The sequence below is a fragment of the Leiobunum rupestre genome, chromosome 10, assembly GCF_980474605.1.
Source record: "Leiobunum rupestre chromosome 10, qqLeiRupe1.1.hap1, whole genome shotgun sequence".
NCBI classification, from domain to species: domain Eukaryota; kingdom Metazoa; phylum Arthropoda; class Arachnida; order Opiliones; family Sclerosomatidae; genus Leiobunum; species Leiobunum rupestre.
In genome coordinates, this window is record NC_143393.1 from 27,700,634 (window position 1) to 27,728,311 (window position 27,678).

General features: G+C 37.0%; 1 protein-coding gene and 2 non-coding genes across 3 annotated transcripts; all 3 read left to right on the plus strand.

The window, feature by feature from the left end:
- The first annotated feature begins 398 nt into the window (after window positions 1–398).
- TRNAL-CAA (transfer RNA leucine (anticodon CAA)) lies at window positions 399–524 on the plus strand. Its single transcript has 2 exons — window positions 399–436; window positions 479–524. It is a non-coding gene; the product is annotated as a tRNA-Leu (tRNA).
- A 480-nt stretch (window positions 525–1,004) lies between these two features.
- On the plus strand, window positions 1,005–1,130 carry TRNAL-CAA (transfer RNA leucine (anticodon CAA)). The gene is made up of 2 exons: window positions 1,005–1,042; window positions 1,085–1,130. It is a non-coding gene; the product is annotated as a tRNA-Leu (tRNA).
- A 4,906-nt stretch (window positions 1,131–6,036) lies between these two features.
- Window positions 6,037–20,387, plus strand: LOC149925317 (cytochrome P450 2J2-like). The gene is made up of 8 exons (XM_090161104.1): window positions 6,037–6,301; window positions 7,294–7,421; window positions 10,704–10,810; window positions 11,309–11,610; window positions 14,012–14,133; window positions 16,757–17,012; window positions 17,075–17,259; window positions 20,074–20,387. Exons 1-8 carry the CDS (start codon window positions 6,081–6,083, stop codon window positions 20,253–20,255), a joined length of 1,503 nt encoding a protein of 500 aa, XP_090017230.1. The 5' UTR covers window positions 6,037–6,080; the 3' UTR covers window positions 20,256–20,387.
- The last annotated feature ends 7,291 nt before the right edge of the window (window positions 20,388–27,678 follow it).

Genomic DNA, 27,678 nt, shown 5'->3' on the forward strand with positions numbered 1-27,678 from the left:
CGGTTTCCATTTAATATTACCAAGAGAGAGAGAGCCCGCGTTGTTCCCCCTCGTGATTCCGCGAAACGAACGTAATTTGCATGTTGTTTTTATTTTAGTGTGGTGTATACATTTATTTAAAGTGTGGATATTTGTATTTTAGTGTAGTTGTCAATATTGGTTTATATTATATTACTTGGACACCCGATCATTTGTTTATTTATTTCTTTAACGTGTAATCATACCCCTAGACATTCTTATACCCGGAATAACGTACAACCAAAATGAGAATCCTTCTTGCTTTTGCTGACGCTAGGGAAACCCTAGAGCCGAAATTAAATATATAATGGTTAATTACACTTATAGTAGAAGTGTCTGAAATTAGCGTCGCAGTGCGATAAATTAGACAGTTTGTTTTAGTCAGGATGGCCGAGCGGTCTAAGGCGCCAGACTCAAGGCTTGACAACCTTGCATCCACCGTTAGATGGAGATTTGTGAATTCTGGTCCTCGTTTGAGGGCGTGGGTTCGAACCCCACTTCTGACAACCATGTTTTTTTTTTAATTTTGTGTAAGCGTCAAAATTACAATATTAACGTTTCGTGCGATAAATTAGACAGTTTGTTTCATGTCAGGATGGCCGAGCGGTCTAAGGCGCCAGACTCAAGGCTTGACAACCTTATATCCACCGTTAGATGGAGACGTGTGAAATCTGGTCCTCGCATGAGGGCGTGGGTTCGAATCCCGCTTCGCTCAACCATGGTTTTATTTTAAAAGTATTGTAAGCGTCAAAATTACAATATAAACGTTTCGTGCGATAAATTAGACAAACTATTTCAGCGGCCAGACTTAAGACTTGACACTCTTGTCTCCACCGTTAGATGGAGACGTGTGAAAACTGGTCCTCGTATGTGGGCTAGGGTTCAAATCCCACTTCTGACAACAATGGTTTTATTTTTAAATTTATTTTAATTCGTCAAAATTACAATATTAACGTTTCGTGTGATAAATTAGACAGTTTGTTTTAGTCAGGATGGCCGAGCGGTCTAAGGCGCCAGACTCAAGGCTTGACAACCTTATATCCACCGTTAGATGGAGACGTGTGAATTCTGGTCCTCGTATGAGGGCGTGGGATCGAACCTCACTTCTGACAACCATGGTTTTTTTTTAATTTATTGTAAGCGTCAAAATGACAATATTAATGTTTCGTGCGATAAATTAGACTGCTTGTTTCATGTCAGGATGGCCGAGCGGTCTAAGGCGCCAGACTCAAGGCTTGACATCCTTGTCTCCACTGTTAGATGGAGACGTGTGAGTTCTGGTCCTCGTATGAGGGCGTGGGTTCAAATCCCACAGCTGATAACAATGGATCTATTTTTAAATTTATTTTAATTCGTAAAAATTACAATATTAACGTTTCTTGCAATAAATTAGACAGGCTGTTTCATGTCAGGATGGCCGAGCGGTCTAAGGCGCCAGACTATGGAGTTGCGTTTGAGCTCTCGGAGAGTGCGGGTCGTACGATTTTGCTCTCCGTGTTTCGTCGCGCTACGCCTTAGCTTGCTTTTTGCTTGTTTATTTTTGCTATCTGTTTTTTTTTCGTTAATTTAATTTAATAGTTGTTCATTTTTTAATCTCGTTACCCCTCCTGGGTGTTTCTACCCAGGATGGAAGCTCTAAAACGGTCTGTTTTTATCGATTTTAAGCGGAATCTACCAAGTTTTGACGTTGTTTCTACGGCCGTTATTGCGAATTTTGGATTGGATTGTGTTTCTTCTCTCGTTGCCTGTGATGAGGGTGGTTATATTCTAACGCTGAAGAATGTAGCCGATGTCGTTGGCGTAATCGACTCTGGGTTAGATCTCAATGGTGAGGTTTATGAAATATCAAGCGTTTCCGCGAAGACGGTGAATGTCGCCTTTTATGATCTGCCGGAATTCGTGACGGATAAGTCAGTTTTGTCGAAGCTTACATCCCTTGGCTGCGAAATTAAAGGAAAAATTGTCTGGCATAAAAAATCTTCGTTTTATTGTGGATTACGTACTGTGCGGGTTACTTTACCTGAGGGGCTGTCTTCGCTCCCTTATCGCTTACGGGTCGCCGATGCTCTCGGTCGGGAGAAGTTTTACGCTGTGAAGCATGATTACCAAATCAAGGTGTGTAACAAATGTTATTCTACCGATCATATATATCGTCAGTGTCCGGAGTTCAAGTGTTTCAAGTGCCAGAAGCAGGGCCATGTCATCCGGGACTGTCCTCTATGGCCCCGGAAGGTGCCCCGCGATTTCGAAGTGGCGTCAGGCGGTGGTGATGACGGTGAAGCGATGGTCGTCGACCCTGCCTCAGTTGTTATTCCTCAAGGTTCTATGGTCCGGGCCGGTGGCGGGGAATCTTCAGTCGTCGGTGCCGGTGTCAAGTCTGATCCACGTCGGGGTGCTAAGCATTCGATGTCATCTAGTGATGGTGATGTTTGTAAGGAGCTGTCTTCTTCTTCTGGCTCTGCTACGAAAGTTCAAAGGGTTCCCGTTGCAATGCGTCTGTACCCTTTCGAGGGTCATCGCCGGCCTGAGTGGTGGCCTAAGGAGGTTGTTTGGCCGCCATCTTCGGAGAACGAATATTTTGCTCGGGTGTGTCGGTATCAGGGTCAGCCGGTTACCAGTCCTCTGTATAAGGACTTTGTGATCCCGGATGATTACGGTTTCAAGGTATAAGCTATGGCCAAACGGATGTGTATTCTATGACTGTATTGTAATATTTTTATGTTATGTCGACCATCATTCTTTGTTTTTTTATTTCCAATACGAGTGTTTTCAATTATTTATGTATTTTCCATGCTGTGCGATTTAAATAGTTGCTTAGTTTCGTTTATTCATACTTAACATATAATGCAATGATTCATCGTTTAAGATTTTTCCTATTATTTTTTGAGGTGTCGTACGACCTACTTATTTGTTTTCTGTTATTTCAGTTGCTTTTTTTCGAGACAGATTTGTTATTTTTTCCTCGGGCGTTTTTCTCTTTATCACTTATGTTATATGTTGCTTTTCGCGTCTTTATATAATACACGCGTACTGTATTTTTTAATGACATAATTAAAAAAAAAAGGCGCCAGACTCAAGGCTTGACAACCTGGTCTCCACCCTTAGATGGAGACGTGCGAATTCTGGTCCTCGTATGAGGGCGTGGGTTCGAATGAACTATGTAAGACATTGAGAACGGAATTATGTACAAATGTAAAACAATAATGACCCACAAGATATTAAAAGAAGTCTACTATACACTATTTAACGCAAAATTAAGCTACGGATATTTTACGTGGGCAAATACAAGTAAAAATAATTTAAAAAGAATAAGTGCTCTCCAAAAACGAGCAATACGCGCTTTAAACAATGCCCCCTACCTAGCTCATACAAAAGAATTATTCCTAAAAGACAAAATCTTAAATGTTTACAAATTATATGACTACTTATCCATTTTATTTTTATATAACGATTTTCATGGTAAACGTAAAATTTTACAACCAAAAATTAAACCTATAAGTTCTAGAAATCCAAATAAATTTATTCTTCCAAACTGTAGTACAAATAAAAATTTACATCTATATACTATAGCGGAATAAAGCTTTTCAACTATGTAACTGATTCAATAGACGTAAACAAAAAATATGATATATTCAAGCTAGATATTAAGAATTTTCTGATCGAAAGAGAAATATAATTAACGCCAAACATGAAAATTTATTTTATCGCATAACTTTCTCACGTCTGATTCTAGTCTAATTCTAAATGTTGTAATTTTATACACCCTGTTATTATTTTTATTGTTTTTTAATTTTAGTTAACGTTATTTAGGTTTATGCTTAAAATGTTAAGATAAATATCGATAAAGTAAAAATTTTATAACTAACATATTGTAGGGCTCACAAGTCAACCATGACTTAGCCCCAAAAAACCCATGTAAAACAAAATTATTTTAATAAAATTGTATGGAATTGAATTGAATCCCAATGCTGTCAAACATATTTGTTTTTTAAATTTGTAATTACTCGTCAAAATTACAATATTAACGTTTCGTGCGATAAATTAGACAGTATGTTCCGTGTCAGGTTGGCCGAGCGGTCTAAGGCGCCAGACTCGAGGCAAGACAACCTTATCTTCACCGCTAGCTGGAGACGTGTGAATTCTGGTCCTCGTAAGAGGGCGTGTGTTCGAACCCCACTTCTGACAACCATGGTTCTATTTTTAAACTCAATTTGGGGGCCAAAGAGGAAAAATATTTAGCCACTGGGGCCATCTACTAGCCAGTCCGGCCCTGACGCAGGGGGAAGACAATATCAGAATTTTCCCCTTCCGACGGCAGCAGGCGCTTATTAAAGCGTCTAACCAATGAAAACTGTACACAAGAAAATGCACCGGGCTATAAATCTGATGCATGTCCAGCCCGGCTCTCTTAAATCCTGATTGCAAAGCCTCCTCGTGGCGAGAGCCGGGCAACGTATGGCTAATAACCTGCGGCTGATTTGCACAGGTATCACTGTCCCTATCCGGATTGTCCTTAATGGGGTCACTGGTGTCGTTCGCGGCTGCCGGGCCTGATTTCTGGGCTTGCGCGCCAGTTCGTATCGCCCCCTTCGCCGCCAGCCGGAGGTGTGACGGATGTGTTCGTGGTTGCTGGGCTCGGACTTTGGGTTCGCGTGATGGTTCGTTCCATACCTGTCATTTGATAACCTTATCGGGGATGGTAATTGCAGTGGAAGAGAAAGTCTCTCTAGCCCTCAGCTGTGCGAGGATGGGTTCTCGGGCAGGCCCATGGTGTCGCCTTTTGTTGGGCCGTGATGGGGGCGTTTGTTTGCCATATGTGAGCCTATTCTTATAGCTGTCTCACTGGCCGAACATTTGTTTCGCAAAGCGCATTTTTGTCCGGACCTGGTTGAGTGTTGTGGGCCGCCGTAGTGCCTAGCGGAACGGGCGGGGATTGCTGTGTTTGCTGCTCGTAGCTTTGTAGAAAGGTCTATTCCTGGAAAAGTCTAACTAAAATATAGGTTAAAAAATTATATATTTTGGCAGTTAGATGGTCAGAGAAAACCTGGAAAAGTCAGGGAATTTGAATCTGAAAAAACGGAGGCAACCCTGATCTCGTAAACAGAAAATATGTGAACAGCACCGGAAGAAAACCCACGCCCCCTTCCGGAAATCATAAAACCAAGGCTACAGTCACGCTCACATATTCTCTGATAATCTGAATACTTTCTTGTTCTTGTAACTCGAACTTGTACTGCTAACTACTTATAATAAATTGTACACCAATTACACTTTGTAAATGCTAAATCCGTAAGTCAAGCTAAATTCTTAAAAAATAAATAAAACGAGAACAGTTATGGTATAACATTAACAAGTTGGCAAGCCAAAATATACCTCACCTCGGAAGAGTTTTTAATTTTCAGTGGTTCTGTGGTAGAATGCAGGAGGGCTCAGGTTCGAATCCCGCTCGATACTAACGCAAATTGAAAAATATTTATACTAGAGGGTTCTTTTGGAAAAACCTTTTCCCTAATTCTAAGAAACTGCGTACGCAGCGATTACACTTGGCCCCGAAATGCGTACGCGTTTGCAGCCCAGACAGACAGACCCACACAAACACACCCACCGACAGACACGGTGTTTGTAAAACCCCTCCTAGGGGACATGGTCCCCTCGGAGAGGTAAAAAGATAACTAAATTATATAATATCCAAGCTGTGTTCGTTTCATTCTGGTTGTAAAACGTTATCGGAAAAATGAAAATCAAAATATAAAGTCGATTATCGCGACTGTTCCATATGCAAATGAACTTCTCAAAAACAAATCGAAAACACTTATATAAACCGTCATTAGAATAACAGAAAAAACTCAAGGATAACTGTCGCTGATAGAGGAGGGGTAACATTAATATAACGGGTTAGCGAGTTAACTACAGCACTGCCCTACATAGATATTTGGAAATATCTCCGAGATAACCGCTCTCCAAACAGGACCCCGTTAAGTTGACAATTTTTGTTTACATTAATTTGGGTGACTGAAGATAATATTTAATAAAGGGAAGCATTCTTGGCATAGATAAGTAGCATGGCGGAAGTCAATATTTCAGAATGCCCATATTTGACCGCTTTCTTCGGGCTTTCTATAGTTGCCTTAGCGGTCACTTTGTGGTCAATGAAAATCCAAAAACGGGGTCTACCTCCCGGACCACCAGGTTTACCCCTGCTGGGTTACAAGCCCTTCATAACCGATGAACCTCATAAGAAATTCATACAACTCTCCAGAAGGTACCGTTCCTCTGTTATCAGGTAAAGTTCATTCAAATTATTTTAAGTACTAACAATTCGAAATTTTTCGTACATTATCCACTCGTTCTATATGTAAAAGTTAAGATCAATAAGATGTTCATATTCACACAGCTCAATATTATCACAACTCGCCCAAAAGTTTTAAAATAAAGTTGATTTAAAAATGGACTATTAATGATAATTATAATAATAGTAATAATAATTAGCATTAGTTAGGCTAAAGCCTAAAGAACCGCAATTAACCCAAGTCATCTAGCGATTTTTAATGCTTTACCACTTGATTTGATTAGTGAATAATCAATATATGATTCAACTCGTGATTCATATTCTTCGCTACATTCTTGGTTTGAGAGGAATGTACATTAGGTTTCATTATTAAGCACCACCTGAGGCACAAGTCAGCTAGCGACTTTTAATGACTTAAACGGATGGCCCGGGTAGTTAACCTTCAAAAAGATATAAAAAATTTACTACTACTTTTAATTTCAAATTAAACTGGTTAAGTTTCGGTTGCTAGAATTTATCTCTTACTAATTAGTTCTATTTAGCTCATTGACACCAATGTAAGCTAATGATTTTCTTAATATTGGTACGAAAAGATACTTGCAAATCTTTCGTGCTAGGGGTAAGGCGTAGTATTTCAAAATAGTTAAAAGTTAATTTGAACTGCGGCTAATTAAGTTTATAGGGAAATTGATTCCTAAGTCAGGATGACCACAGAAAAGCCTTCAAAAATATTTTAGGAAAAATGCATAGTTTTTTGGATAATTATAGATTTTTAAAGGATTAATGTTTTCTAAAACAAAAAAAGAAAATACTGAATAACTTTGGTTGAAATTACAAATATTTGTATGTAAAACATGTTTTTAATGGAAAGTTTGATCAAAATGCTTACCAACTTAATTAAATGGTAATAAGACATTGGAAAATTCATAAAATAAAGTAGGTTTTAAACGATAGATTTCAACTAAATATTATTATTTCAAGAGCAGCTTGTATTTGGGCAGACGGTTCACGGTGGTTCTCAACGACCTGGCGTCTGTGAAAGAAGCCCTCCTGCAAGACGCCTGTTTGGGCCGACCTCGGGGATCCGCTTTCGAGTTGTCTGCCAAAGCCATTAGTAAGATCATTTTTCTCTCTATATTCAGTTGCGAAAAGTTCCGCTAATAATTCACTTTCAAATATTTGAAAAATAACACGCACATTTAATACTTTAAAGGTCGCTTCCGTAAGTCAGTGCACTATCTCGTGAAGACTTATTTGCTTGTTCTGGAACAAAAGATGTACACCTTTTGTCCTAAATTAAACTATTCGCTTGTTCCGGTGGACATTTCGTCAAGGTCAATTTTTACTCACCCTCAAAAGCGGGAATATACAGCTAGAGTAAACTGATGCCATTTTGGGAAAACGTTTTCCCCGATTCAAACTATTCGCGACCACCGAATCGGAATAAAATGACGTCATAGGGTTCCGAAATCCCCGAACAACCTACTTCCCATACGTCATAGCGTCGTCTGCTCTGCAGTCGTATTTTCTCCTAGCACTTTCGCCTCGCAGCAAGAGGAGCCGGGTTCGATCCCAGCTTGTGGCACTGGGGGAAAACTCGGAATTACTCCTTCCGCGTTGAGTTTGCAAGGTCTCTCCCCACTGGTTTAAGGGGTTTTCCCCCGAGCTCTTCGGTTTCCCCTTCGCGTGGCATGCGGGTCTTGCAACCACCCTCCTACGCATTGTAACCCGGCCCCTGGATTAATGGCTTTAAAAGTCGCTTGGGAATTAGCCTAGCTGATTATTATTATTATTATTATTATTATTTCCCAAGCTTAAAGGAATATATCCTCAACGCATTCTTTATGGAAGAACTCTAACAATTTGAGCCAAAATTCACTAACTAGCGCCAGAAATATAATGGCCAGTATTGAAATTGTTGGTTTTCCACACCAAATTGCCGCGGTTATTTTTCCTTTAAATGAAGACGACGGAGCAGACGACATTATGACGTAGGCGAAAAGCTATTTTCATCCACTGACTTTGGTATTTTCCAAATCGTTAACCGTATATTTAGCTTGGGTAGCCTACGTGAATTCTATATATTTCAAAGTATTGCAATATTATAATAGAATTGAATATTTATGCAATCAATGAGATGTCATTAGTTCGCAGTATACATTCGATAGTGATTTATGTACCGCTGAATATAGTGAAAACTGTAGTCAAATTGTTGGAGCATGGGAGCAATTTTTCCAAATTATTATAGACTTACGGAACAATATTGTAGACTTAGAGAACCACATGATTATAGACTTACGGAACAATATTGTAGACTTAGAGAACCACATGATTATAGACTTACGGAACAATATTGTAGACTTAGAGAACCACATGATTATAGACTTACGGAACAATATTGTAGACTTAGAGAACCACATGATTATAGACTTACGGAACAATATTGTAGACTTAGAGAACCACATGATTATAGACTTACGGAACAATATTGTAGACTTAGAGAACCACATGATTATAGACTTACGGAACAATATTGTAGACTTAGAGAACCACATGATTATAGACTTACGGAACGATATTGTAGACTTAGAGAACCACATCATAGACTTACGGGACGATATTATAGACTTACAGAACGATATTATAGACTTTCGGAACAATATAATAGACTTACGGAACAATATTATAGAATTACGGAACAATATTATAGACTTACGGAACAATATTATAGACTTACGGAACGATATAATAGACTTACGGAACAATATTGTAGACTTACGGAACGATATTATAGACTTACGGAACGATATTATAGACTTACGGAACGATATAATAGACTTACGGAACAATATTGCAGACTTACGGAACGATATTGTAGACTTACGGAACAATATAATAGACTTACGGAACAATATTATAGACTTACGGAACAATATTATAGACTTACGGGAAAATTTTATAGACTTACGGAACAATATTATAGACTTACGGAAAAATGTGACAGACTTACGGAACAATATTATAGACTTACGGAAAAATGTTGTAGGCTTAAGCTGAATTCTCAAAGACGTTTGTAAGGTGTAAGGCGGGGAGAATGGCATTCCGGCCTCTGCACTGACCTTCGACTTGAGCTTTTAACTTTCACCTACTGGAAACAAATCGTAGGTCACAAGAGATAGTTCGTCGACGAAGCTCTGGGATATTTCCTTGTTTACCAATAAAAAAATGGATTTTCCCTTTGCAATGCTGTTCGGAAAAATATTGTGTTATAGAAAATTAAACAGTCCAAGGTAGCCGCAATAGTCATAAAGCGGGTTCACATTTGATCGTTCATAATTGCGACCCCACGCTCTAAAAATCTTTTACGAGGTGGTCATTTTCAGATGGTGCCTATAAAGACAGCTGCCTTTTCTTCTAAAATGGGATACTTTTAAAAGCCTCACCTATTAAAAGGCAGAGGTTATATAACTCAAAATGAAGAAAAATCACCGGGGGGGGGGGTGTTCGTTCTGTACCCCTTTTTACGAAGAACTTAATTCAACTCCCGAGAAAGACCTCCAAAACGCGAGACGTGATGGAAAAGAGTGTGTATTTAAAGTAAGTGGCGTCTCCATCATGGCCACCTGTATTATGAAAAGGCCCTAGTTATTAGAGATGGCCATGAATCTATCTGATTCTTCGAAAAATGTGATTTTACTGGAGAGCGTAGTGCCATCTATTCATGGCAAAGGAAGCTAAAATTCAAAATAGCCAACTGATAACGTCGTCAAAGAAACATTGTACAGTATTATATTTATATACTCTATTTAGTGGACGTTAACCTAAATTATATATCCCATTTAAAAATATTGCTTATAAATGCGGTAATTTATGTTATTGACCAATTTACAAACGATCCAATCGACGCGAGGGGTACCTTTAAGTACCGCCTTTCAGACCTGAAGGTCTGAAGATGCTCATGAATAGAACGCGAAACTAATCGTCGCCTTTTAAAATAAACGTTTTAATACACAAAAAGTGGTTTTTATTGTCGTCTTTAAGTAACTAATGTGTATGTACCGTGACTATTAGTAAAAATAAAAAGTAGTTTTTGCTGAAAAATTATTAAGGAAAATTTGATTTTTCACGATGAAATTAGGATAAATTTTGGAACGAAATTTTGGAAAAAATAAACCATTTTATTAACCGCAACTGAAATAAAACAATATTTTAAACCGATGGTGCTTCCCTCCGGTTTATTGAAAATAGGGTCATTTAAGGACCGCATACCCGTTTTAGGAGCCTTGAATGGGAACGTTTAAGACTTCTAGAGACGTGACTATAGTATGGTTTATGGATAGAGCTTTGATGTGGCTCTGGGAAGTTCAGTTAATTTAAACTTTTTCTTTGTTTACAGGTTTGAATGACGTGAGTGGTGCACCCTGGAGGGAAAACAGAAGAACGACCGTTCGAATTCTCAAAGAGCTGGGTTTTGACAAAGGCCCGATGGACACCCAAACCAGGGTAAGAATCTCGCCTATTTTGCGCACGCGCGACTAAATTTAGCTCAACCATAGGAATAGCCAGGCCCGACAAGAGAGGGGGAAGCCGGTACAAATTACTGGGGCCCGTGTAGTCTTGGGGCCCGATTTGGAACAAATGACGTATATTTCTCCCCTAAACTGTATATTTATCTTCGATAGTTATGGCTTTAATGGGGCCCGGGTCCACTCTTGGCGGCCTTCGAACTAACACTAGGAGGCGTACGCATTGCAATGGGCCAATTTATCGGGGCTTGGATAGGATCACAAACCACCAACTGTTTTTACAAAATTAAAACGGGTATAGGCCTGCCTGAACTTAAGAGATGGTGTGCCTAGGGCCCCAAAATGAGACGGTGTGCCTAGGGGCCCAGAAATTCTTAATCCGGCACTGGGATTCCATCAGAATAGACAAATGTAGTGAGCACCGCGAAAGCTAAATTAAAAGCGCGAGATTCTCACCCGCGTGTCCTCAAAACAGTACGAGGTCCAAGAGCTAGTGGAGTACTTGAAGTTGCAAAACGGACATACGTTGGACATCCACAAGCGGCTGACCTCTAGCGTGTCGAACAACGTGACGTCACTGGTATTTGGTGAGCGGATGAACTTCGACGACCGAGGCCGAAGACTTCTGGACGATTACATCCTAACCGTCGGCGCCTTCTTCAACCAGACCAGCCTGCACGCTTGCTTCCCCTGGTTGAAAAACATTCTGTATTATTTCAAAGTCTTGGACTACGACAAGGCGAAGTACCAGTTAGAAAGATTCATAGGATACGTACAGTTAAGTATTAACAGCATTACTCATTTACTATTGGTTGAAAAGATTGTTTTCGAACATGGCGGAGGCTTACAGTCTTTTAATACAGTGGCCAGGTAGTTTAGTGGCGAGGTAGTTCCTGTTAAAGCTATATATTTATGTTGGGCTCGTAACGCTAGATGTCGAAACGGTCGCTAAAGAGAGAACGATCTTTTTGTTTATATAAAATTAAAAATATACATGTTTTAGATTAAACATACTCGTTATAGCTAGGGAGAGGAAATTAAGGGGGAGACTGGGTAGGTAGGCTTGGCAACGTTAAACCATCTAGACATCTAGCGGAAATAGTTTGAACTTAAGAAAATATTTTCGTCTACTAGTTGTTGGAAAGCCACGGGTTTTTATAGTTTTCACAATGAAACAAGGAAAGCGTTCAATTTAATTTTCCAAGATCACAACTATACTGCTTTTTCCAAAAGTAAAAAAGAGATTAATAATGGTAAATATATATTGTTTAATTAGATATTTCAAACTTTTGCTATTAAAACCAAACATTCAGCTTCCTCCACTAATTAAAATCAGTTTCCACTACTAAACCAAAGAAAAACCCGTTACTAATTCTTATTTCGAACATCTAGCAGACGAAATTATACATACACGCATATATGTTAATCTAGTAACACTGCCTGTCGTAAGATGGCGCTACAGGCTTAGGTTAAAGTTTTAGCTCGAGCTACGTAACCATAGGGGCGACGGGGAGCCCGTATTGTGGGAATACAGTTTTCCATTCCAGTACAGTATTTGGAAATTAGGAAAATTGTGTTTGTGAAAGTTGCCATTATAAATACTCTCGATTTCGGTCACTATATCGTGTCATTGCAAAATAAATGAAACAATGTATAGAACTAAGCCTATCATGGACCAAGAATCCAAGGGGACTCAATGTTCAGGCTTTAAAAAGTACGCGTGAATAATGGGAATAGGAAAATCACGGTTAATTTTAGTTCAATGTTGACAAAGTTGGCGTCGCTGAAGTCGTTTTCCGACGTAATTTCGTAGAGAAGCTGGAGCGTTCACGTCCAATTTGGACAAAATGGCGCCGTTGTTTACGGTTAAGGCTTAGTAAGTTTTAGACCTCTTATTTTTGAAATTGGTTCTTTAAAAGTTTAAGTAATGGTAATTAACCATTGTGTTCAGTAAAAATAACCAGTAAGCCGCGTATGGCCGAGGTTTTTTTTAATCAAGTTCACTGGAATCCATTTCATTTCTAAGCTTAAAAAATGTAATGAATTAAGCCTAGCCTAACTTTATCGCACCTAAGCCCCGACTAAACCTCTCGTAGTGATAGTTGTACAGAAATCTTGAGGTAAGCCTTTCGATTTAGGCCACGCCTACCGTGGTAAAATATCGGGAACAGTGAGTCCGCTTAGATACTTGGTCGATGGAACTACGTCAAAAAGGTCTCTCGTCAACATATTACAAACCCATGGCATTTTCCTCATTTGGAATTTTTGGATTGCATTTTCTTAGACCAAATATGGAACGGGTTAGGCCTATTAATACAACCACGGTGAGTAGTGATGTAAGTCGGGTAAATACCCAGTGGGTAGGGTATTTTTAAATAGGTATTTACCCGGGTATTTACCCCATGCACGGGTAAATACCCAAAACTAGGGTTTTTATGATTAGAGCGTTAGTTAGTATCGGGTCGAGTCGAGCTATCTGTTATCCTCCTTGTCTACATCTTTTGCTTGGTTTGGGCTTATTAGGTTGGGCAATTTGGGCAAACTACATTTTTAAAAGCAGTTTTATATTAGTCAATTTTATTTCTAGCCTGGGAGTTATTCAAAGATAAAAATAAAGGTGTTGCTTTCATATGTATATTGCTGTAAGGAATACAAACATTCTAATGTCAACAAAATGACAAAGTATATCAGGAAATGTTTTAATGGCCCACATGAAATGAATAAAATCCTTAATTGCTCATGTTACTGTTAGTGTTAAGCCTGGTAATAAAATAGTCATGATGAGGAGTCTGAGGAGAGCCAGGGGCAGCAGAGACTGAACTTTCAAGTGATCATCCAGATAATGAATAAATAATATTTAATAGTTATCTCATATGTAATGTTACTATGTAAAATTTGCAAAAAAAGTGAAAAAACCATAATTAATATTTAATATGAGAATAACTTGATGTGTTTGTGGGTTTTTCAATTACCATATTCTTAATTGAATAAATTAAAAAATATTTAACAAAGAAATTAAAGGTGTTTATAAACACCTGGGTATTTATGTATTTTGGGTATTTACCCGGGTAAGTACCCAAGGTATTTACCCTGCGTTATAAATACCCGGGTATTTTACATCACTAACGGTGAGAAAAAGAAATCGTGCCGCTAATTGGTGTTTTAATATATATCAAAGGGAGGAAATCGAGAAACATCAGGGATCGTTGGAGGAGGGCGGAGACAAAGCCAAAGACTACATCGATGGATACTTGAAGAGCATGTCCAAAACAGACTCGCCATCGGCTCCCTATCTCTCTGGTAAGCACCACATTATCTCAACGCCCAAATCTTTACTAGGATATTTTTACGCGGATATCAGCATAGAAGTAACTAAGAACTATTTGTGCGGTCAAAGATAATATAGACTTCGTAGCCTAGATTCGAGTGCACGGAATTCCGAAAAATTCGGCTCCTCAATTACCATAGTAACCAAGTTACATAGTAACCAACTATGGGCTGCGTTCAGTAACTCTAAAAAAGCTCAGCGCTGAGCTCAACGGCCATCGGTTTTTTACTGAACGGGTTTTTTGACTTCCAGTTTTACGTTGCCCGTCCGTTGAGCAACGAAGTCGTCGGCTGTAAGAGCATGTTTTTCTGTTGCTCAACGGTCACGTGACGTCGCAGCACGAAGTAAGTCTAGCTGCAGACGCCGCAACAGACGATATTTGACAAAATTTTCAACAAGCGTAAAAAGCGTTCAACAAGATCCAACGTCACGTTAGCAACGGTCTCAACTCTCAACGAAAATGATTTTTCAGATACTTCGTTGAGAGTTACTTAACGCAGCCATAGATAGCACCCTACAGTGACCGATGGACACGGATTTTTCGGAGGTCAAGTGCCGGAAATGGGTAATCGCACTTTTTTTTGTTACAATACCGACTATTGGAAATCTTTCTGAATTCTAAAAGTCTATCTTATCTTTGGTACGATAACATCTAGTGCATGCACGATTTTTAAAAACCTTGCGATAACATTATAATAGTTATATTGGTAAAATAAAATAACTTGTTGTATTGAGATGAACAGCGAATATGTGAGCAGCACCCAGTTCACCTGGAGCAAAAAGCACTGAAAATTTCCCCCGTCGTTACACAAATAACCGGAAGTGCGTCAACCTCTCCATAAAAAGATCCTGTCTAAAGCTGTTCAATTTAAATGAGCATAGCCCTGTAATAGTATTATCCTGGTATTGGAGCTACGATGTACTTCGTCTGTTCAATATTTACTCAGGCAGACCAACGGATTAAACTCAATTCCTGGAATGCAAAATTAATTTCATCAACGGATATAGGCGCTGCCAACTTAAATTGACATCCAACCTACCAATAACGTATTTAAATTAAAACTTGAAAACTTGTAAATCTGTTAAAAAGACTTACTGGAAGACTCGATACTAGAATTTTAAACTATCTAATATCGTAATGTCATTCCCACTTGTCAGTGGCCACTCTAGTATTCGCGCTTCGAGTGAATTAATTTGTGAGAGGAAATTGAGTTGGCCGAAGGATCAACGCTATTGAATGACGGCCTTTGAAATTAATTTTCTCCAACTAGGATTGACGAAAGGCTTTCGAACAACGGCACGTTCAATGAACCTAAATCAATTTATCCTTTTAATCTAAAATACTACTTCAGTTTGTTTCTTTAACCACTATAAAACCGATATTATTAATATTTACAGTGTTTTGGCCCTGATATTTCCGGGTTTTTCGAACTCATATTTATCTGGTTATTCGCACTGATGTTTCCCTGGTTTTCTTCGGTTTTTCGCACTGATATTTCTATGCATTTTATAGGTTTCTCGCACCATTATTTCCCTGGTTTGTCGCACTGATATTTCCCTGATTTTTATAGGATTTTCGCACTGATATTTCCCTGATTTTTTATAGTTTTTTCGCACTGATATTTCCCTGATTTTTTATAGTTTTTTCGCATTGATATTTCCCTGATATTTAAAGGTTTTTCGCACTGGTATTTCCCTGATTTGTAAAGGTTTTTCGCACAGATATTTCCCTGATTTTTAAAGGTTTTTCGCATTGATATTTCCCTGAGTTTTCCGGGTTTTTCGCACTGACATTTCCCTGATTTTTAAAGGTTTTTCGTACTGATATTTCCCTGATTTTTAAAGGTTTTTCGCACTGATATTTCAATGATTTTTAAAGGTTTTCGCACAGATATTTCCCTTATTTTTAAAGATTTTTCGCATTGATATTTCCCTGATTTTTAAAGGTTTTTCACGCTGATATTTTCCTGTTTTTTATAGGTGCAAGAGTACTCAATGTTTAAAGATAACTTCAATAATAAAAACTACGTTTTCATCTTATTATGTTGCAAAACACATGGCTTAGTGTCAAAGCTAACTTAACCAATCTTTTCATAGGGTTTCTCATTTCATCATCTAAATTGGAGAAGTAATAAAGGCCACTAAGAAAAATCTATGGATGTAAATTTTAGGGCGCACTTTCAGAACCTTCATAATTTTTATTGATTTTCCCAATTTTTCTTTAAAAAAATAATTTCCCTGATTTCCCCAATTTTTCTTAAAATAATTAAAATTTCCCTGATTTCCCCGAATGTTCTTAAATAATATAAATTTCCCTGATTTCCCCAATTTGTCTTAAAAAATAATTCCCCTGATTTCCCCAATTTTTCTTTAAAAAAAAATTCCCTGATATTCCTCTGACTTTTCTGTCGGCAATCTAATTCCCTGATATTTCCACGTTTTCAGGTTTGTATGATCCCTGTAACAGTGTAATCAGGCATATTTAACTTTTCAGTGAGTGTAGGGAGCTATTGACTCGCGTGGCATGAAGCTGACTTAGGCCTAAGGTGTGGCCTTGGAAATTAGCCTAGCTGATTATTATGATTACCATTGCAGTCAACTATTTGAGGGGTAACATTCGTTCTTTGTTCGGTGCTGGGACCGAACCCGTCCGTTGCACTCTGGAGTGGTGTTTCTTGTGCATGGCCCACTTCCAGGACTATCAGCGACACGTCCAACTAGAGCTGGACACGGTCTTGGGACGTCAGAAGGCACCCGGATTCTCGGACTCGCAGTCCACTCCCTTAACGCAAGCGGTCATCTACGAGGTCCTGCGTTGGGTCGGAGTGGTTCCCTTCAGTCACGTGCGCTCGTGAGTCTGAAAAAGAAGCACCAATCATTAGGAGGCCTTCGAACTACCATCGAATCTTTCAGGTCCACGGATGACACGACGATTGGAGGGTACGCTGTACCCAAGGACGCCGTCATCCTGATGAATTTCTACTCGGTGCACCACAGCCGGGACTTGTGGAGAGACCCGGAAGCGTTTCGACCCGAGAGATTCATCAACGAAGAGGCCAAACCATTCAGACCCGACTACTTCCTGCCATTTGGAATGGGTAAGTTTGGTTTCGTCTTAAATGACCTCGTGGTGACGATGGTAGTTATCGTTCCAAGTCATTCTACTAGGACTGTTCACGAGCCGAGCTGAGCGAGCTTTTTGATAGCTTGACTAGCAAAAGCAGCGGCTGAGGTTTGGCTCGCTTCAGATACTGGTTTCAAAAATACTTAAAACGTAGGATGTGACTCTAAATTACTATAAACCGAACGAAACGTGTATTGTACGTGTAATATTCGCACATTCGTTATCTTTATTTATATACCCCCGTACCGTAAATGAGTATATACCGGGGGTGTAGGATAGAAGGTATAATTGCCGATAAAAATTTATAATATAAAATTAAAGCGATAACACAGCCAACGGAAAAGGCCAACAACAACAACATTACACAGCTATAGGAGAGTGGGGAAAACGTTTTTGTCACGCTTTATGTCGTTTAAAAGTAAAAACAACAATGTTATTGGTGGAGAGAAGGAAGGCCAAAATAAACAGTGATTTAAAGTGGGGGTTATCACCTCTCGCGGTATTGGGGCTGGGGTCAGCTTTCTCCCACACTCGACAGAGGCGCTGCTTTACCCACTTATAGAAAATCAGCTCGCGAGCCGGCTAGTGAGCCAATATGGCTCGATACCTATTGGCTCGGCCAAAAAAAAGCTAACTCGTTTAATAATCGAGTCGCCGTTGAGTTGGCTCGGCTCGGCTCGCTCGTCATTCTACACACTAAAAAGGTTAAACACGAATTGTAAACCTTGCAAATACTAATATTTGACTATGGTACAGAGATGGGCGCGCTCCACCCACTTTAGAGTTTGAAGTCAGAATGAGCGGTAACTTTCAAATAATTGAGAGCAGAAGAGCGTTAAAAGGCTGTATTCTGGGCTAATAAATCTACGCTTTTACGTGGAATTTTCAGAAATTTATATTATTTGGTATCTCTATAGTATTTAATTTGTTGATTAAATAGGTAATATGATCGAATTAGTTTAGGTTTTCAGTGGTTTCAGTTTTCTGTTTGTTGACTTGTTTGATTAGACGAGCGAAGCGTATTAAATATTTTTGAGCTTTAGCAGTATTCAATTCGAAAATTATCGAATGAGAGAGCAGTCGCTTTCCTTACAAAATTGAAATGAGGAAAGAGATGAGCTATCAGTAAACGCGTTTGATACGAGCTGTTACGAGAGAGATACATTATCTAAACCGATCTTGAGAAGAGCGTGAGATACAAATATGTCAGGTTAGGATGAGCGGCTTGTGAGCTGAGATTGAGTTTTCAGAAAATGCCCATCACTGCTATGATATTCGCGAAAATTTATTTATTTCGAGGGGCAGCTCACTTCAATGATTATTAGGACACCCTCGTAAGATTAAAAAGATGGCACAGCCACAATAGTAGCCTCTTCCTCCTAGCACTCTTGATTTTACCCCTTTGATTAAAAACCGCGGCTCAGCACTAATACCAATCGCATGACGCCTAGAATCAAATTTTTATAGAGTACCATTGAAGAGAATACGTCGATTCCCGGGGACCTTTACGGAGCATATGTAACATAATTACTCATAAGTATGCCTCTGTATAACATTTCAATTGAAAAATATTCAATGAGACCTTGTTTCACGCGGAACATACAATGAGCGGACCCAAAAGTGCGACAATGCTTATAATCCTTGCGCTATTGAAAAGGTTACCATGGAAATGAAATCATGTGATCGCGAGGCACGAGCTAAACTTGACATGGGCAAATCCAGAAACGCGCGGGGAATTCTCACTAATTTCCGTTTCCAATCAGTAAAGTTAATGACGCGTATTTCGTCACGGAATTGTAAGTGACGTAATTTACGTCATATCCCGTGAACAAGGTTTCATTAACAAAAATGCTTTTATGGCATACTTATGAGTGATTATGTTACATATGACGGAGCTATAGACTATACGGACATATAGCTTCCACGGTATTATTCACCACCACCACAGCATACATCAGGAGCGAAAAAATGTAATAATATCGTATAAGTGAATAAATTTGATATTTGAAATAACAGCCTCTTTCCTCTATGCTGGAGGAAGAGGTTAAAAATGATTAAATCATGATTAAAAATTAGGACACCCTGTAACGAAGTTATTTGCCCCTCGATTTATTTATACCCAGGGACGTTATTTGGGGATTTTTCATGAGGGGGCAGAACTTGAGCTCCGGCAAATTTTATAATTTTTGGATTTTTAATCGAAAAAGCATTATTGCAAGTTATTTTCAGGATAATAGACAGAACAAAACATTTCCTTGTACTTCAACCAATCAGAGCCCGATTAAAACTATTGTGGGCCCGGTTCAAAGTAGAATTTGAGGCAGCTAAAAATAAAAAAAATGGGGAATAAACTTAATAAATATTGAAATAATATTATCAAAAAAATTTAAAAAAAATAAATTTCGAAGACTTGGGCCCCTAACCTCGGGGGCCCTTTACCATGGCATAGCACACTTGGCACATGCCTTAATACGCCCTTGCATCCGATTCTGAGTTAGTATTAAAAAAATTTGTGAACTTTTTTGCTCATAAAGCCTTGGTTATTTAACAAGCGCCATTTTAAAGCTCCGATCATAACTTAGGCGCCACCTAGATGGCATTGGCGCCGGACTGAAAAAGTTTGATCAACCAACGACTGGTGCAAATTTTATGCTTTACAAGTACTACAGCTCCAAGCGTTACTGAATAAATTTAATAGTAAACCACTTTTTGAAAGTGGTTCGGAAAGATTTCTAAACCGAGACGAATAGAATCGATTCTTTTGTGAAAGCAACCCTCCCTTTTACAGGTAAACGTTCTTGTCCCGGAGAAGCGATGGTGTACATCGAATTGTATATTTATTTCGCCACCATCATGCAGAGTTTCCTCATCCGACCACCAGAGGGGGAAAACGTATCTTTCGATTCCAACCTCGGAATCGCCAAACAGGCCAAATCACCGCGGCTTCGTTTCCTTTACAGAGAAACCTGAGACCACCACCTCGCCACAACCACCTACCTTTTCCTATCTTTGTGTCACCCCTCATTTTTATCAATTCTTTACCCAATTCCCCCCGAAAAATATAATAAAAACTACAATAAAAGAACTTGTATCAGGCTTGTACGCATAGCCCTATCTTTTTTTTTGGCTGGCGACTGTCCTACTTTTTTGGGAGACGAAAATATACTCATAGCCAAAAAGTTCGTTCCGCTCCAACTACGTGTAGTTATAAGATAAAAGACAAGAGTAAATATTGTTATACACGCTGTTAAGAATAGAGGTCTATTCAACTGGTGACGTCCTCATGTAACGCGTTTCACTTGTCACTATACTCACAAGGAGACGACCCGAGGTGTAACACACTAATTTTGTTCAAACTCAAGGTTTTGGTAGACCTTCGTGTTACTTGAAAAACCCTAAAGGGAAAGGTCTCCATAGGCAACCGTTTTGCCATGGCAACCAAGAAGGTTTTTAACAACACAAAATCGAAATTTTAACATTGAAAATAACATGGGAATTTGACCAAAATTTAAATTTTTTAAAATGCTAAAAATAGAAAATATAAATAATTAAAAGTTCGAAATGAATTAAAATTTTTGCAGGGGGTACCCTAAAAATTGGTCAGATTCCCAAGTTATATTCAATGGGAAAATTTCCATTTTGTGTTGTCAAAAACATTTTTGGTTGCCATGGCTAAACGGTTGCCTATGGGGACATTTTCCTTTCCAGTAACAAACCCCGGAGTTTGAACAAAATCGGTGCGTTACACCTGGGGTCGTCTCTTTGTCAGTGGCAGGTAGGAGCAACAAACACAGCACCCCCCACACAAGGAGAACGCAACCCGTCAAAAGATGTGCATTTTCTTGTGTATAGACGCTTTAGCGCCTTCTGCCGTCGGAAGGTTAATATTTCTCTTCCCCCTTTCCGTAAAACGTTCAGCGTAAAGGCTCGTCCAATGAAATTTGTACACAACACTGCGTTAGCGTGTTTAAAGGCTAGCTGCGTTCTCCGTGAGTTTGTTACTCCTACGCAAAATATCTAGTACATTTTGCGGAAAGATAGTTGGACGCATTCCGGTAAATCAGCGGCGGGAAATTCGAAATTGGCCTGTTTACGGTTGAATTTCTAATTATACCGGCGCACGTTATATATTTTTGGAGAATACCGTCTATTCAGTGGCGCACTCAGGATTTTTTCGGGAGGGGGGGAGGTTAGGGAGAAAAACATGAAAGTTAAATATTAAAAAAAAGTTGATTTTAGAGAGATGGTTCATCTACTTTTTTCCATAGTGTAGATGTAATAAACTGACAAGGAGAGTACCCGAGGTGTTTAACTGTTTATTGGCGATTTTGTTCAAAGTCGGGCGTAATGTAGACCTATATGAGATATGAAATTTCCTAAAAGGAGACGTTGCACTACTATCCATTCGATTTTCCATGGCAACCGAAATATTTTTGACCACTTAAAACAAAAATGAGATTTTTCCTTATTTTACCGAAAAATTGTTACAATTTTACCCCAATAATGTTCCAATTTACCCAAACTTGATGAAATTTACCTAAATGTGGTCCAAATTACCCATTTCGTGATTTTAAATTTTTTTAAAAAATTTCTGGGACCCGAGAAATTCCCATGCTTTTTTAAAGGAGATTTTTTTGTATTAAGTGTTCAAAAACATACCTATTATACCTAAAAATTCCGTTTGGTAAGTCCAGGGTAAGTATAGTAATGCCGAGATCACCAGATTGACGTACTTAAACCCGCGACCAAAAGTGACATAATTACCAAAAGTGTGACAATCCCTGTACTTTCGTATGCTAAAGGTTTAATGAATGCTCGACTCGAGATCGACCACATAAAAGACTATTTATGAACGCCTTTCTGGATCTTTTTTTAGCATATGGTATTATATCGTAGGTAGATGGCGATAGCATCTCCACAGAACGACGAAAAATCAAAAAGTACACTACTACTTAGTTCCTCCGTTCCTCACTACGAGGCATTATTTGTGGGTTTTAACTTCCTTCCCTCCCCAAGGAACACTTTCCCTTCTCCCCTCCCAACTTGCATTTCGCTCGTAACATTCATTCGGAAATAGGTCTGGATAATTGTTTTAGGAGCATAATACTAAAATTATGTTATAATGAAGTTTAAAAATAATAATGTAGGGTCAATGGAGGTAAGTGTGATCAAAATATTTTTTTAGCGTTTACCTGAAATTACACTTAAACTAAAAATAGCAGCCTCTTAAGAATTGGTACAATTAATACGGCCACTTTATCCTACACAACCACGCAATCAAAAATAATATCAATTAAATAGAGATATAAATATTTATTATTTAATTTAACTCCGTTACTGATCACACTTACCCCCAAAATGCGGGGCAAGTGTGATAGGGGGGTGGGGTAATTGTGATCACTTGAAATCCTTGACCAATCGAAATAAATTTGCATACATAGGTTAAAAATGTTGTCCCAATAAAGCTATATTTTTTTCGTAGATCTAAAATAATATCTTCGTGTGGTCACACTTACCCCAAAATGCGGGGCAAGTGTGATAGGAAGGTTGGTTAATTGTGATTTTGTGAAATCCTTGATCAATCGCAATGAAATAGCATACAGTGGATAAATATGGTGTCCCAATAAAGCTCAATTTTTTTCATAGCTGTAAAATAATATCTTCGTGTGGTCACACTTACCCCGCACCGCAAATTTTGAAAGACCTTTTTCAGATTAAATTTTGAAAACCTCAAAATGTTAGCAAAAACACCAAATTTTCCAAGCAGGTAAAAGGTTAAGCAGACTACAAAATACCAAAATGTAAAATCGGTTTGTCAGTTAGAAAAAAAATACAGAACTTTTCTTTTGGGCATAAAATCTCTAAACACGAGTAGAAGAGTAAAACATATTTCATCTAAAACTTTTATAAACTAAATTTAATTCAAATTAATATTGAAAATATACAAAATGTGTACAATGAAGTATATTTCAATATCCATTCATCAAATATTACGTTATAATATTATTTGGGGAAATAATAAGGGGTGATCACACTTACCCCCTGATCACACTTACCTCCATTGACCCTATATTAAACATTTATTGATCACTTTGAAATATTACGCAATAGACATTGCTAAAATGGATTAATAAAACACGCGTAAGAACCTTTAGGAATTCAACATAAAATAGGCGAAATTCGAAATTCGTACTAGTATCTTTCCGCCAAATGTACTAGATATTTGGCTTTAGGTTAATAGAAAGAGGATATTTTGGATAAAAATATTTAACAAAAATTACTTTACTAAATTTTTTTTTAAGTTTGTAGCGCTTTTGAAAACACTTGAAAAAATCGTAAATTCTATAAAAATTATTTTATATTATCAAGAATGTATTTATTTGGACTAAGTATAAAAAAAACCATTCTAAATTTAACTCAATTGTTATACAAAGAGATTTGGTTTAAAAATCGTTGATTTAATCATATAATTAAATTCAATGGCTCTAAAGCAATTCCAATATTAAGCCAATCTGAACCGACTAAAATATAAAATAGGCCATGGATTTTGTGTAAGTTTAGCGTATAGGACCCGTAGAAGTCTGCAAAAGAAAAATTAATTTATTCAAAAATAGTTTAATTTCCTTTTTGCTTAAAAAATTTCAATTATCTTTAAGAATAAATTCGTATTCGTTCCATAGAGTATTAGTTTTTAAATATCACGCTGTGGATTATACGCGAATTTTTCCTCAATATTTCAATTTAATTTTGTTGTGCGGAGAATGGAACGACATTGTAATAGGGTGTATTCTCGTGACGTCATCATCGCCGTAGTGGACGGCTAGTGACTATCTACCTTAATGCAATGGCCGCCATCTTCTCGTGAATACCACCTATAAGCGTAATCGGGAAATTCAAAATTTGACCATTATGCCCGATTATGCCCAAAGTATAAATAAAACAGTATATTTTAAATATCATAGAGCCAAAAATCAGTTACGTAATGAGTTCGACCTTATATTGTGAAACCAGAAATACACATTCGCAGCTTCAGTTATACCATAAGTAACATAATATAGATAAGTATGACCGTTTTTACTTTTTAATACTAATGTCCTGACTGAACCGTCTTTTTACATTGACATTACCACAACCGACCTAAGTAGCATATTATTCAAATCCTTGGGAGTAGTTTATATTGGCTACACCCTATTTAGACACTAGGGGGCTCTGCGCTGAGCTAACCCTGGTAGAGTTATTGCGTTCTTTAGCTAATAAAGAACTAAAGAACGCAATAACTCTACAAATGAACTCGGTTTATAATTGTTGATAATTGTCATACTTATCATTGTGATGTTACTTATGGTTATATGTTACTAATGTACTGGCTTGGATGGTAATATATTCAAACAGTGACGTAGGCTGAAATTTGGCTGGGTAGGCTACACAGTATTCCCAATTTTACATTCAACGCCAAAAATCTTTGATAAATTTCAGAGGTTTCCTATTTTCCGTAAATGGAGACACAGTTGCCATCTACCGGCGTATCGCGTAAGCATTTCGGGAAGAACTCAACCGAAAAGAGTAAATAATAACTAACCTTGATAAAATATGCTTAAAACTAATTAACTAACTATTTGGATAAATAAAAAGACCGAATAAAAGCCGTGAATAAAAAATGGAAATTCGTTAGCGGTAATTTAGGCAAATTTAAAAAAAAAATAATAAAAAGCAATGAAGGCTGCCGAGGGAGGGGGGGGGGATATTCCCCGCGGTGATGATGAGGAATTACGGAACCTGATGATGCTAAAGAAACCCCGAGATATATTTTAATTAAGGGAATCGGCCCGACCCGCCCACGCCAATGATTAATGAATGGCTAAAGCCTTTAATTACATTAACAACAATAATAATAATTCCGGCCGTCATTTTTCCAAATATGTCCAACCAAGAACTAATTTATTTATACTTTGAGAATGACTATGTTGGAACGATACTAGTTTTCCCCGTAACGATTGGGGTACAGTGTTGCCAATGTTCGAAGGTCGAAATTCCCATTATTTAAAAAATTTGAAATGACTTTTTAAAATTAAATTTTATTGAAATTACAATTTTTAAACATTTTGGTTGTTAGGTATGGTTTGATTGTATTAGGAGGCCTTTCCTTTATAATATTTCTAAAAACCCAAAATTCACGAAAATACGCTGCTCTAGATAATTTTGAGCTTTGTATTGAGAGCCAAATTAAAAAAAACATAGGATAAATACCCGCAGACATGAAAATTGCCACAAAATCAACGTTTTTGAAAACAATTACCTTTTTCCCACAGAGCCAAAATGGACCCCAAAAATACCCACAATATGGGAAATTTCCCACAATCTGGCAGCGCTGATTGGGTAAGAAAAACGTCGTTGTTTCAACTAGGTTTCAACGCGTCGGATCTAGGGGAACAAGGCCGATTTGATTGATGTTTAATGGGAGGAGCCTACTGGGGAAAACGATAAAAATTGTCTCATCATATTCATTATCCCTATGTAGAAATAAACCCATTCTTGGTATGAATGAAGAGTATTTTATTTTTAAAAATGATGAATATTGAAATCCGCTTCTTAACATTTTGGGTCTGGTACGATTTAAATCTCCAGATAAAAGTGAAAGTTTCGCAATCTCTCTAAAATATTAAACCTACTTCAGATTATTATCTACCCTAGTAGAGAGAAAAAAGAAGTTACAAAGGGTATTTTTTACAGGGAAAATAATAGATTTTTGTAAAAAAAAAACACACAACGTGAAGAGACCCCATGGCAACTCGGAGCTAGAACGAGTCAACGGGGTTTCGAGAGATACTCGAGATTTTGGGGGACGAGCCGCAACTTCACGAGCGTACAACGTATGACATTTTGAGCGAAGACCTTTAGAACTTAGAAGCTTTTAATCCCCAATACATTTTCCGGTAAACAAGGAAAAAAACTGAAGCTACTGAGCGAAGATAGTTTTCGTCTCTAGTGACATCAAAAAGGCTCAACCTCCTCCTTTCACCCTCTGCTTAGGAGCCGTTCACAAAATATGCCACGAACAAAAAATACGCGTACGATCACGACCAGTCTAAGCGCAAAAATAGTACTAGTAGATAATTTTATTTCATAGGTTTTCAAATTTTGGGAAATCTAAGTTTAATTACTTTATATATTATATTATTATTATTTTTATATTATTATTATTTTTATATTATTTTTATATTATTATTATTATTATTATTTTTATATTATTTTTATATTATTATTATTTTATATTATTTTTATATTATTATTATTTTTATATTATTTTTATATTATTTTTATATTATTATTATTATTATTATTATTTTTATATTATTTTTATATTATTATTATTTTATATTATTTTTATATTATTATTATTTTTATATTATTATTATTTTTATATTATTATTATTATTTTTATATTATTATTATTTTTATATTATTATTATTTTTATATTATTATTATTTTTATATTATTATTATTTTTATATTATTATTATTTTTATATTATTATTATTTTTATATTATTATTATTTTTATATTATTATTATTTTATTATTTTTATTATTTTTATATTATTATTATTTTTATATTATTATTATTTTTATATTATTATATATTATATTAGAATTTCTAGTAGATTATTTTATATTTAAACCAGCCAAATATCGAAAACCGCCAAATGGCTCCTAAAATTGGAAATGATCAAAATTTAGAAAATGCAAAAATTTCTAAATATTTCCTAAGCTCACCAATGGTAACAACGACCAAATTTTTAAAAAATGCCAAAAATTCGCAAATGGTAAAAATTCAAGAAAATTTTAAAAAAAACTTTCTAAAACTCGTAAATGGTAAAAATTAAAAAAAAAACTTTCTAAAACTCGTAAATGGTAAAAATTCAAAAAAAAACTTTCTAAAACTCGTAAATGGTGAAAATTCAAAAAAAACTTTCTAAAACTCGTAAATGGTAAAAACTCACTAAAATTTAAAAAAAACTTTCTAAAACTCGTAAATGGTAAAAATTCATTAAAATTAAAAAAAAACTTTCTAAACTCGTAAATGGTAAAAATTCAAAAAAAACTTTCTAAAACTCGTAAATGGTAAAAATTCAAAAAAAACTTTCTAAAACTCGTAAATGGTAAAAATTCAAAAAAAACTTTCTAAAACTCGTAAATGGTAAAAATTCAAAAAAAACTTTCTAAAACTCGTAAATGGTAAAAATTTCCCAAATTTTCTAAGACTCACAAATGGCCAAAAAAATCGAAAATATCCTAGACGATCCAATGACAAAACCACCCAACTTTTAAAATATCCAAAAACTCCCAAATTGTAAAAATCGACAGAATGACAAAAGCGAGAAACACAACTAAAA